The 14,450-nt window shown below is 39.5% G+C and overlaps 1 protein-coding gene across 2 annotated transcripts in view; it reads left to right on the top strand.

Annotated features, from left to right (window-relative positions):
• The first annotated feature begins 3,433 nt into the window (after window positions 1-3,433).
• dip2a (disco-interacting protein 2 homolog A) overlaps window positions 3,434-14,450 on the top strand; it is a 203,141-nt gene continuing 192,124 nt past the window's right edge. Inside the window, exon 1 of one of the 2 annotated variants that reach the window (XM_079822075.1) lies at window positions 3,434-3,941. In XM_079822075.1, coding sequence (XP_079678201.1) covers window positions 3,818-3,941 — 124 coding nt within the window. In that variant the 5' untranslated portion in view covers window positions 3,434-3,817. The remainder of the gene's footprint in view (window positions 3,942-14,450) is intronic. The other variant, XM_079822074.1, reaches the window with a different exon arrangement.

The following is a 14,450-nucleotide window of genomic DNA, read 5'->3' as shown; positions in this document are numbered from 1 at the left end:
ATAATGACATGATCAAGATGTAAACTGATGATCTTTAATATTCAACCCTGTTACCATCATAACCTCTGTCATAATGACATGATCAAGATGAAAACTGATGATCTTTAATATTCAGCCCTGTTACCATCATAACCTCTGTCATAATGACATGATCAAGATGAAAACTGATGATATTTAATATTCAACTCTGTTACCATCATAACCTCTGTCATAATGACATGATCAAGATGTAAACTGATGATCTTTAATATTCAGCCCTGTTACCATCATAACCTCTGTCATAATGACATGATCAAGATGAAAACTGATGATCTTTAATATTCAGCCCTGTTACCATCATAACCTCTGTCATAATGACATGATCAAGATGAAAACTGATGATCTTTAATATTCAACTCTGTTACCATCATAACCTCTGTCATAATGACATGATCAAGATGAAAACTGATGATCTTTAATATTCAACTCTGTTACCATCATAACCTCTGTCATAATGACATGATCAAGATGTAAACTGATGATCTTTAATATTCAACTCTGTTACCATCATAACCTCTGTCATAATGACATGATCAAGATGTAAACTGATGATCTTTAATATTCAGCCCTGTTACCATCATAACCTCTGTCATAATGACATGATCAAGATGAAAACTGATGATCTTTAATATTCAGCCCTGTTACCATCATAACCTCTGTCATAATGACATGATCAAGATGAAAACTGATGATCTTTAATATTCAACTCTGTTACCATCATAACCTCTGTCATAATGACATGATCAAGATGAAAACTGATTATCTTTAATATTCAACTCTGTTACCATCATAACCTCTGTCATAATGACATGATCAAGATGAAAACTGATTATCTTTAATATTCAACTCTGTTACCATCATAACCTCTGTCATAATGACATGATCAAGATGAAAACTGATGATATTTAATATTTAACCCTGTTACCATCATAACCTCTGTCATAATGACATGATCAAGATGTAAACTGATGATCTTTAATATTCAACCCTGTTACCATCATAACCTCTGTCATAATGACATGATCAAGATGAAAACTGATGATATTTAATATTTAACCCTGTTACCATCATAACCTCTGTCATAATGACATGATCAAGATGTAAACTGATGATCTTTAATATTCAACTCTGTTACCATCATAACCTCTGTCATAATGACATGATCAAGATGTAAACTGATTATCTTTAATATTCAACTCTGTTACCATCATAACCTCTGTCATAATGACATGATCAAGATGTAAACTGATGATCTTTAATATTCAGCCCTGTTACCATCATAACCTCTGTCATAATGACATGATCAAGATGAAAACTGATGATCTTTAATATTCAGCCCTGTTACCATCATAACCTCTGTCATAATGACATGATCAAGATGAAAACTGATGATCTTTAATATTCAACTCTGTTACCATCATAACCTCTGTCATAATGACATGATCAAGATGAAAACTGATTATCTTTAATATTCAACTCTGTTACCATCATAACCTCTGTCATAATGACATGATCAAGATGAAAACTGATTATCTTTAATATTCAACTCTGTTACCATCATAACCTCTGTCATAATGACATGATCAAGATGAAAACTGATGATATTTAATATTTAACCCTGTTACCATCATAACCTCTGTCATAATGACATGATCAAGATGTAAACTGATGATCTTTAATATTCAACCCTGTTACCATCATAACCTCTGTCATAATGACATGATCAAGATGAAAACTGATGATATTTAATATTTAACCCTGTTACCATCATAACCTCTGTCATAATGACATGATCAAGATGAAAACTGATGATCTTTAATATTCAGCCCTGTTACCATCATAACCTCTGTCATAATGACATGATCAAGATGAAAACTGATGATCTTTAATATTCAGCTCTGTTACCATCATAACCTCTGTCATAATGACATGATCAAGATGAAAACTGATGATCTTTAATATTCAGCCCTGTTACCATCATAACCTCTGTCATAATGACATGATCAAGATGAAAACTGATTATCTTTAATATTCAACCCTGTTACCATCATAACCTCTGTCATAATGACATGATCAAGATGTAAACTGATGATCTTTAATATTCAGCCCTGTTACCATCATAACCTCTGTCATAATGACATGATCAAGATGAAAACTGATTATCTTTAATATGCAACCCTGTTACCATCATAACCTCTGTCATAATGACATGATCAAGATGTAAACTGATGATCTTTAATATTCAGCCCTGTTACCATCATAACATCTGTCATAATGACATGATCAAGATGTAAACTGATTATCTTTAATATGCAACCCTGTTACCATCATAACCTCTGTCATAATGACATGATCAAGATGTAAACTGATTATCTTTAATATGCAACCCTGTTACCATCATAACCTCTGTCATAATGACATGATCAAGATGTAAACTGATGATCTTTAATATTCAACCCTGTTACCATCATAACCTCTGTCATAATGACATGATCAAGATGTAAACTGATGATCTTTAATATTCAACTCTGTTATCATCATAACCTCTGTCATAATGACATGATCAAGATGTAAACTGATGATCTTTAATATTCAGCCCTGTTACCATCATAACCTCTGTCATAATGACATGATCAAGATGTAAACTGATGATCTTAAATATTCAACTCTGTTACCATCATAACCTCTGTCATAATGACATGATCAAGATGAAAACTGATGATCTTTAATATTCAGCCCTGTTACCATCATAACCTCTGTCATAATGACATGATCAAGATGTAAACTGATGATCTTAAATATTCAACCCTGTTACCATCATAACCTCTGTCATAATGACATGATCAAGATGTAAACTGATGATCTTTAATATTCAACTCTGTTACCATCATAACCTCTGTCATAATGACATGATCAAGATGAAAACTGATGATCTTTAATATTCAACCCTGTTACCATCATAACCTCTGTCATAATGACATGATCAAGATGAAAACTGATGATCTTTAATATTCAGCCCTGTTACCATCATAACCTCTGTCATAATGACATGATCAAGATGAAAACTGTGTCAGTAGAGAATGATCGTTAATATTTAACTCTGTTACCATCCTGTTCGTTATTTGAATGTCATGGCTGGGCCTATAGCTTAATATATAGCCTACTAAAAGTTTTAATTTAGCTTAAGTGTCACATTGCATGTTTATAAACATTTGACACATTATAAGATATTATTTGTCTGATAGGATGCATCTAATTTACTTCAAAACAACCATCAAACTGCAAAATCTATAATTATATAATTGGGGAATGACCCATTATTGTTACAGTTTATTTAGTAAGTGCAGCGCACTGCCAGCGCATGTCACTGCTGTGTGTGTGTGTGTGTGTGTGTAGGTGAGACAGGATTGACTGGAGCAGCTCTCGCGCTCTTCCCAGCTGCTCTGCTGCAATGGCGATGGTGGCGCGCTGAAGAGCGGAGTTGGGCGAGTTTCCCTTTGTTTCACCAAGAATTATACGGGAATCTTCAGACATGCACGGCCATCCGGCGTGAAGAAGGGTGTGGATCTTCTATTTGAGCATTTGATCTGCGGTCCGAGCGGCAGGGCTGTACGCGCACAGCAGCCTATATGCAACCGCCCCGATACTTCTCACATCTGCATGCGATCCGCGACCAGCAGCCGCCCGGCCCGCCCCTCTCTCTCCACCAGCTGATCTGAGCCACAACAAGCCCTCTGGCCGGCGAGGACCTGGAGCTGTCGGACCCAGCTGGATCATTATGGCAGAACGCAGTTCCACCGGATTACTGATGATGATGCTGGACCCGTCGCCGGCGATCGCGATGACTCTCCCGGCGGAGGTGCGCGAGAAGCTGGCGGAGCTCGAGCTGGAGCTCTCCGAGGGTGAGTCGCGGATTTCCGCGTGCTGCCTTATTCCCATCTCCATGCGGCACATCGGGGTTGCATCAGATTGAACAGGGCTTCGTGCGTTATGACGGTTGTGAGCTGTTGACATACGAATAGCTGTCCATATGTGTTCTGAGATATCAGATCTGTCATCATGTTTCTGTGAGGTGAGGATAGCTGTAACGCAGGTTCAGTGCTTCAGATCACTAACCAAAAGCAATGCAATGCAATGCAGAAAGACAGTAACACGTTGGCTTAATTCAGGCTACTTTGGCTTTCATCTGAATGGCCATGTTGTGATTTTAAAGGCGCTGCTGGAACACACGCAAGACTTCATTCAGTTGTGATTGTTGAATGAAATGTGATCTGGATTGTTACCGGTCATCCAGTTTATCTGGATAGGGAAATTTCAGACATGAACCACAGCATGCTTTGCATTTCTCGTGTCACGTGCGAGTCAGTGCTGCACATCTTCTCTGAGCAGGCCATTGGCTGACAGGAGTATTGATCAAACCTGTCTCTCTTCCTGACATGATGAACAGGCAGAGATCTTAATACTTTCCCCAATTAAACCCACACAAGCATGACTTGCAAGGAATATCCTTTTAGTTATATCCATAAAAAAAATAGATAATATAGATCACTACAATGCTTTTAAACAGGATGCACGATTAGGGCATGATCTTTTTAAAGGCACAATATGTAAGATATTTGGATTAAAATATCCAAAAATCTCTAGAACGTTGATTTTTGTACTTACATTATCCCAAATGTTTCCAAGAATGTTTAAATCCATAGAAATAAGTGATTTTATCCAGGACCATCGATTTCCGGTTTTATTTTGTAGAAACCATGCAAACCCCAAAGACGCTTTAATATCTGATGTGTTTTATTAGACACTGTTTGGGTCATTGATGGACTGAAACTGATCATTGTTCTCCAGCTCAACACAGTTAGTCTTCTTGTGTAAATCTGGTGTTGTTGAGTTACCGTGAGTCCCATGTTTTAGCGCCTAATATGATCTCGCTCACTGCAGTGTGAACAAGTGTCTCATAGTAGTCGCATTATAACATCACTTTAACACACTCATGTGAGTAATATGATAAACAGCGCTGCGTTACACACACATAGACTGTACAAAAATATAGACAGCAGACAAGCAGCACTCCACCTGTCACTCAAAGTGGCCACGCCCTGCAGAACTTTAAGGCTTTATATAATGTAAACGAATGAGTTATAAAATAATTCACCCCCCTCACAGTCGTCATGAAGGGCAAAATTAGCCGTATTGACCAAAAGCACAGTTTGTCCCAGACTGTAAACATGTGTTCTTCTGCTGTAAAGTTGGCCATTTTAACATGAGCTCAATGAGATTCTGCTCCTTCTGGAGTCTGTCTCTAGTGGCCAGTCCATGAACTGCAGTTTAACTCACTTCCGTATCGGCTTCAAGAGAAACTGTGGGAGGAGCCGCTTGAGTTATACACATGCACATGAGCGGAAGAAGAGGAAGCGGCGACTACGGCTGAATAAAAGCTCCGCCAAATCAAGTCACCAAGACACGCCTTTGTTTTGAATAAGCGACCACTTGCGGCGAAAAATTACACACAGTATTGTGGCTTTAAAACTGCTCTTTATAGAATTTGTTTATGTAATTCAGGGGCATTCTAGCCTGACAAGCCAGACACACATCGAGATGTTGGGTCTGGGAACACACCATTGGCAGGGCTCAATCCGAGGGGCGGGATAAACGGCTGTCCATCAGATTCCCTCTGCACGCAATTGGACAGCGCTACAACCAACCAGAGCAACAGAAGGTGAAGCGGAGCTAGTTGATAGATTAAACTTTTTCCCTATCCGGTCGGCAAAACTCAGAACACATCTTCCTTTCTTAAGAATGACTTCAGTGCCGTTCTTTGTTCTTTTCTCAAAGAAAAGCTTAACTCCAAGTCTTCCAGAGTCACGGCCAAAGCCGATTCAAAAGACCGCAGTTCGCCAGCTTCTGTGTTTACGAGTAGCACGCAGAACCTCCGCAAATCTGCCGTCATTATGTTAAGCCCGCCCACAGACTCTATACACGATGTGATTGGCCTGACCAGAGTTTGGTTTTACAAGCTCGCAAGCCAACGGAGAGTTGCTAGACGACCCTGGCTGCAAATAACATCTGCTGCCGCTAGGGTGCGTCTAGATTTATAGGCTAGGGGCATTCATTATAATTTTAGTTCTGCTGAGTAATGATCTGTTGGTTGAGTATTATTGTAGAGCAGGATTGAGAATATACTCTACTGTCTGGGGGCAGGAAGATTTCATCATATTTTAAAAAAGAAATTAATACTTTTATTCAGCAAATAGGCACTAAATTGATCAAAAGTGACAGTAAAGACTTTTATAATGTTACAAAAGATTCAATTTCAAATAAACATACACATAAAACAGCTGTTTTACATTGGAATATTTCACAACATTACAGTTTTTACTGTATTTATGATCAGATCTCACTGAATGGTAGTGTTGGTGCAGACAGAAACTCTGGCGTTCTGACCCGTGTCTCGTTTGATTCGCTGTGGGACGGGCCTACTTTCTCAGCAGGCTCAGGGAAGTTTCACCAATCCAAAATAGCAGCAGCTCCTTCTGTGTCACGGCTGATTTCTCCCTCTCCATCACCACACCACACATCCCCAGTACTGGCTTATGTAAAAGTATCATTTTTGCTTGATTTGACAATTCGAGAGCATATGACGCAAGCGAACAACACAGGGAACGCAGCGGGACGGCAGAAAACAGCCGAACCCCTGTCCGCTTCCTGTTTGCGTGTGCATAACTTCCTGTCCTGCACGCTGTCTGATAGCCATTGTTTTCCTCCATCCCTTCATTCGCAGACGTCACCAGGCCCAGCTCGACATTATTTCACACAGCCGGTGTCAGTATGGCGGCATTAATGATTCAAGTAAACTTGAAGTAACAAAAAACATCCATTCCCTTTGTCTTGAGCAGAAGGAAAAGTGCACCGTAGAGGATCCAGCATCACGTGACGCTGGTTTAGTGTTATTCTCGGCTCTCTTCAGATGCAGGGCAGGACTCAGAGACCTCGAGGAACCCTGAGGAACCCGAGGCTCTTTCGCTAGTCTTTTTGAGCTTTGAGAATCCATTGATGTGCTGCTGCTAATGACTGGCTGAAGGATGCGTGTCAATCCGCACTGCATTGTTAGCTAAGTTCAGCTGTGATAGATGTGTGTGTCGAGGACCGGTTCATGTTCAAGGTCTCAATCCTTCACTTGTTTAAAGGTAGGGTAAGCCTAGCAATAGCACGTTAGCTTTGCTCCAAAGCCACGCCTCCTTCAAAACACACGAACGCACACAGATTCAGCAAAGCATCACGAGAGTCAGCGTTGAACTACCTCATGTCTCGAAGCACGTGACATTACAATAATAATGAAGGTGAACAACTTACAGAGCTCGGACTTTTACCACTTGACTGCTGCAGATTCATTTCACCGTTGATAGTGTTGACACTGAAATAGGGCTGGGAATCTTAAGGCACTTAACGATTCGATCCGATTCTGATTCTGGGAGTAACGATCCGATTCCCAAAACGATTCTTAACATACTTTTTTGGTAACTAATTATCCTGCTGTGCAAATACATGAACTTTACATGTTATCCAAAATTGGAGTTACTATGCTTTTTGTTTATAGTTAGAATATCTGTTTGACAGTATTTGACAGATTCCTTTCAATATTTTTATTTTATTAACAACGTTATATTCAGGATTAACACGCTCTGAATGAAACACGGTAAGCCATACAATTGCAAAGAACAATCATTAAGAACAAACAGTTCTCAATTTGCAACTAAGTGTGACTATTTTTCAGTTTCTTTAGAACATTTGAACAAAAAAAAGTCTTTAAACCCAAAAAAGTTTCCTTTCAAGTCAAGTAAAATTTTATTTATATAGCACATTTAAAAGCAACAGAGCTACGCCAGGTAAGCAGGTCGTCGTTTGTCCATTTTAACTTCCAATTCATCCTTCGCCGCGAGTTTGATTGACAGGCGATCTGACCAATCACATCGCCGAATTTACTGACGTCTTTCCGCGGTTGAAACAATATTTATTTTAGTGTTCATTCTTGTTAATTTGATGCTTATCAATGAACTAGAAGAAAGAGATCGGTTCACGAAACAGCTTTAACTGAGGCGCTATAGCGATCACCACACATTAAAGAGCCACAAAACGCTATTTCTACGCAAATTTCTTTAAAAAAGACAAAATTTTAAACATTTTAGACTTTGTTTCATATCAAAAGTAACTGGCTCTGTCCTGTCTGTCGGCGTGTTGTCCTCTTTGCTCCGCTATGTATTGTGTGTTTAGCTATGTATGAATGTTTGAGAATCGATTCTGAATCGCTAGATAACGAATCGCGATGCATCGACCTTTTCTCCCACCCCTAATATTCAGGACAAAAGTCCTCTCGTTATTTCAATACTTAAGAACAATAATGTCACATAGTCCTATTAATATAACACAGCCAACACTTATATGAAGATACCAAGAAAACAAATATATTCTTTAACTTGGTATTTTTTGTTTATTTTAAGATGTAATGGTGAATCCGGACTATTACGCTGAATGACAATTTTAGGTAACACTTTGTTTTACAGTGTTACATATGTTACATGTACTTACCATATTAATAACAGTAAATTATGCATAATTACATGCAACTGACTAACCCTAAACCAAGCCCTGACCCTATAGTAAGTACATGTAGTTACTTACTATCACTCAGTACTTACACTCTAACACCGACACCTTAAAGTAAAGGGTAACCCAATTCTACACATTATTTCACCCATATTTCGACATTTTATTTTCACGAAGGTTATTTGAAACATGAAAGTAGACACAATTTATTTGTATTTTCTATGTTTTTCATGTATATATCATGACACCAAAATGTCTTTCATATATTATCTATATAATGAACTTCAAATATTGTTTTAAGTCGATTATGTTGTGTGCAATGCTTCATTAGGTATCTTTGCCTTTTGGTCCAGTTTTCAAAGGCTCTTTAGGTTCTCAAAGTTTGTAATGCTGTGATTCACATCTGAGCTGCTTGGTTTGATTCATGGCTTATAACTCTTCAAATGAATGGGAAAATAAGCGTTGGGAAAGTGTCCGGGCACTGTGCGCTCTATAGTCGTGTACTGTACACCAGCAGCGTTTTGGGTTTTTCTTTCAGTCACATGGTTTGATACTTGTGGGTATTTCGAAATGAGAGATTAATTGCAATACCACATTTATGCTATTTCAGATCCACTTTGATTGTCCGATCTTTGTTTCTGATTGGCTAACACACAACGCTCCCCTGACAGTTTTTTCTGCAGTCTGTCACAGAGGCAGGTGTGATTTCGAGACGCCTCTTTCAGTGATATTTGTCAGGTACTACAGACTTTAAAAGAATGATAATCCAAAAACACTCATGCAACACCTTCAAGTCAGATCTGATGTAGAGCTGTTGGACGGGCTCGTCTGAGAGACCCAATGTGCTCTGGCTCTTCTGGTAGGGTTTTCACAGGCTTTGACCGGGAGTCATGCACACATGCCGAGCTGTTGACCTCGATACAGATCAGCAGTGGAGAGATGGGGCGTGAATGAGTGCAAGAAGACAAATAGTGTGCATTAACTCCTGCGGCGAGCCTCTGCTCCTACTGATAATTCATTCTCTCTCTCATTTCTCATTTCTCCTTCACTTTCCCTCAGCGCTCGGACCTCTCCGGTCTGTAGCCATGGCTCAGGAACACATTATCTGAAGAGTATTGCTCAATGTCCGCAAGCAGGAGAGGATGTAGTCTAGTCTGACAACAGTCATATGTCAGGTCATGTGATGAATTTGACCTAAAACGACTGTTGAACCGGTCATCGCTAGTCCTTCCCTCTCATGTGGTTGGTCAGGCGACTGTGGTTTGGGTGTGATGGTATTGGTTTGGTCATTATTAGATTCTTCTATCTCACTTTTTCAAGCAACTTTTTGTGACACACTAGCTAGTGAACGGCATGAAGCCAAATGGTGAAGCTTTTTTTTCCTACTTCTTACAGGAATCATTTCGCTCCTAGTCTATATATAACTTGTTATTGCTGGTTAGTCTTTCTTTGTCCATGGTCAACAACATCCAAGTCATATTCCCATCTTGTTTGTGGTCTGACCACGCGCACTCTGTCCAGCTGTTGTGTTTTGTAGTGAGTAGGTTTCTTCAGGAACACACACACACACACACACACACACACACACACCACTGAGTAAGAGTCGCGTTTGGCTTGTGTATAGAGCTCACCGTCCCACTGCCCATATTCATCGAGTTACCAAATAACTAATTTTGACAAATGTTGATCTAGAGTGACGTAAAAGTCTTCTGAATTCTGATATGACCACTCAGTCCTGTGTCTGGTTTAGGCCCAAATCAGAACCGAAAAGATCATATTCCTTGTGGTTTGTGCTGTTGACACTGTTATATGAGCAAACATTTAGGCCACTTTTGCCTGCGGTGTAGACTGGGTAAACCCAGCCCGATCTGCCGGCGATTTGATTTCGCCCTGCAGCTCAGGCTGGAAACCTGTACATATTTATATCCTGCTTCTGTTACAAATTTGCGGGGACCAATCACAAACCGGCTTATCCACCTGGCACGCTATTGGCAGGTTTAACACGATGACGGATAGAGAAGTGATGGATCTGATTGGTTGAAGGACTATCCAATTGCGTTCAGAGTCATTTGAACGATGCCCGTTTATCACGCCTCTTGTGCAGTAGAAAATACAGAGCAGACTCCACAGACTAATGTTCAATCTTAAACTGAGCTTGGTCTGGTGATAGCCAGACAACCTGCAGTGTGAACACAGCCTAACTCTACATTTAAGCAGTTTCTGAACTCCTCAAACGCCTCCATTGTAGTCGTGAGTTTCTTCTGGGAACCAACATGTCACAATATTCCTCATTATAATAATTCATACGCAGAATAAAGGGACTGGGCCTGGTTGAGTGAGTTAGCAGTGTGTTGAAACTGGTGGTTATGGTAAGGGGCGGGACATTTCCCAAACACACTGCAGATGAGCCCAGAATCTGACGAAAGAACACACATTTGTGTTCAGGGCGAGAGAGCTTGTTGGAATAGTTTTCCCTCGTGGTTATGACAATCTAAGTGGGAGTACAGATTAGGTTTTTTGCAAATCACTTAACCTGCCTGTGTTTTATTAATAATGTATAACGTATTTTGGGAGGAAAACGCTTAAAGGGTTAGTTCACCCAAAAATGTAAATTCTGTCATTAATTACTTCCCCTCATGTCGTTGGACACCCGTCAGACCTCCGTTCATCTTCAGACACAAATGAAGATATTTTAGTGTAAATCTGATGCTCTGAAAGGCCTCCATTGGCACAATGGCACGGTTCACTCTCAAGACCCTTAAAAGACACTAAAGACGTCGATACAAAGTCCATCTCACTACAGCGGCTCTACAATAACTTTATGAATCGACGACAATAGTTTTTGTGCGCAAAAATACCCTAAATAACGACTTATATAGTGATGACGATTTCAAAACACGGCCTCATGAAACTTCGAAGCGTTATGAATCAGTGAGTCGAATCATGATTCGCGATCCAAACTGCTGATTCGACTCACTGATTCATAACGCTTCGAAGCTTCATGATGCCGTGTTTTGAAATCGTCATCACTATATAAGTCGTTATTTAGGGGTTCTTTTGCGCACAAAAACTATTCTCGTCGATTCATAAAGTTATTGTAGAGCCGCTGTAGTGAGATGGACTTTGTAACGACGTCTTTAGTGTCTTTTAAGGGTCTTGAGAGTGAACCGTGCCATTGAGCCAATGGAGGCCTTTCACAGCCATCAGATTTACACTAAAATATCTTCATTTGTGTCTGAAGATGAACGGAGGTCTGACGGGTGTCCAACCACATGAGGGTGAGGAATTAATGACAGAATTTTCATTTTTGGATGAACTAACCCTTTAACGTGCGTTGATATTCTGGACTCATCTGCTTTTCTGTACATAGTATGCTTTTGTAACGGAAGTCCACTGGAGGTGAGCGTAAGTGAAGCCAAACGCAGTTTATTAAATCCAAAATGTGAACAGAAATCCAATAAACACAGACTTGGCATGAACAAAAGACATGGAACTGGAAGACATGGATAATACTCGACAAACTGACAAAGGCAAACATGAGGACTATATATACAGAGACTAGGGGAACACATGACTATGACAACCAATGAACAACCAGACCTCAACCACATGACAAGACAATGAACCAATGAGAACTGTGGACAGATGACTAGACCGACCAATGAGAACATGACACATGAAACTAGGGAAGCACATGACATGATCACAAGAGGGCAAGGAGGTCACATGACAAGAACCAGGAAACATAACTGAGGGAAAATTACAAAATAAAAGACTTGAAAACATAAACCAAAATCCCAAAACCAAACGTGACAGCTTTATTAGTTTGGTCTTTTAATACCACTTTCTTTAGCCAAGTTAAGCATTTTTCATGTAAAGGTTAAGCTGAGTTTTATTTGCTTTTGGTTACTTGGTTACCAATACCATCATCCGCTCGGACTTTGAAAAGATTTGCTTCACGTTTGGATGGAAACCCAGCTTTAGAGACGGGAACTAAACAAAGCGTTACTGACAGACTGGGAAGAGACGAGCTGCAACAATGGAGAATATGGATAATAATCAACATTCAAGCAGGAAAAGCTGCTCTAGTAGAGCCAAAAACAACATCAAGGGTATAACAGGTCCTCTTCACGGCTCTGGACGTGCCTTTCTTCTGTGTTCGAGGGGGTTTCTGCTGTCTTTTATTAGCGCAAGGCCAAGACAGAAATAAGAGTTTGTCTGGAGGTTTCCTCAGGCACATTGTGAGGTTGAATTAAGACATGTAAAATCCCTCCATACTGAGCTCAGCGGCACGCAGTCTAGAGTTCAAGCAGAGACAACACAGAAGTGCACACTGAAATATAATGGCTGTAGGATTGACTTTGAAACAGTTTTCAAGCTGAAATTGCTTGTAAATTTCACAAATATTACAAAGTAACAAGCAAGTAACATTAAATTAAACATGACATTTTGGAGTTGAAAAGCTGGTATTTTCATGTGAAACATACTCCAATAATCTTTGTTTTATTTACAACGTTGTAAACTCATTTTCTTCCGGTGGTCTGTTATTGCTGTGGGAAGTAAAGCTTGGCACATACTCCACAAGAACAAAGAGATTTGTTTGATTTCTCGAGGTGGCAAGAACAAGAACAAAGTTCGTTCTGGCCAGGACAGTTACATTTCTGACCAATCGCACCATAGTTCTCGGACACCCACAAGAAACAAGTTCTGCTCAGACGATGTGTCGAGAACGAACTCCCAAACCAGGGCCCCGAGAACAAAATGACATCATTATATTCTCACAGCCCTGGGAGCGGGGACTTGTCTTTGAGTACACTTACATTGAGTATGTAATGGCCTTAAAACTAGATAAAAGACCATATCATAATATTGCTCTTGGTAGAAGTTGAACTTGGTTCCCTAAATGTGGTTCCAAAATCCCAAGTTTTAGGTTGGCAGTGTGCTTGAGGGAAACTCTCTTCCCTGTATCCCGGTCTGGATTGGGATGGAAAGGTCAGGATCGTCCCGGCTCACATGACTCAGCGTTTGCGCAGCGTGTAATCCTGCTCACCGGTGGGCGGGATATTCAGGAACACCGTCGTGCAACTCCTAGAATGGGCCGTTTAGTGAAGCGAATAGGCCTGCTAAACCACTGGAAGACTTTTGACAAAAAACTTATGTTTATTTTGTAGGCATTTTGAATCAATAATTAATATGTTTAATTATTAGTGCGCAACAATTAGATTAATTTGAGGCTGAATTTGTCCAATACTGACCCTTTAAAGATTATTTTATTATTATTAGACATGTAAGAACATTATATAAAAATTAGGGATGCACGATATATATCGGCCACCATATCAGCATCGGCCGTTATATGTTCATTTTTAACGTTATCAGCCGATAAGAACATTTAAAGGTGATTAATAATGTATTATTTCCTTCATCTGAGACACTTCAGACACGCACTGATGGGTTTGAATTGATTGAAATATGATTGAATCACTTCAATAAAGGAAAATACGTGTGCAGTGTAAGTCTGTCATATAGACTACATCAAATCATAATGAGAACATTAATATTGTGTGTTTGGGACATGGATTTAATGCTGAGACTTCTGTTTTTGTAATCAGGCTCTCAAAAATCATATAAAAATTTGGATTTCGATTTATCGGCCAATATATTGGTTATCGGTTTTCAAATATAAGGAATTATCGGTTATCGGTATTGGCAAAAATGTTCATATCGTTGCATCAATAATAAAAGTATTATATTAGAATCCAGCCTCTCTAATTTGATTAAAATGTCATTCATTTTTGGAAAGTTTT

Source organism: Gobio gobio, assembly GCF_949357685.1.
Source record: "Gobio gobio genome assembly, chromosome: 7".
NCBI classification, from domain to species: Eukaryota; Metazoa; Chordata; class Actinopteri; order Cypriniformes; family Gobionidae; genus Gobio; species Gobio gobio.
The sequence above is the reverse complement of the archived record's forward strand: the minus strand, read 5'-3'. Positions and strand labels throughout refer to the sequence as shown.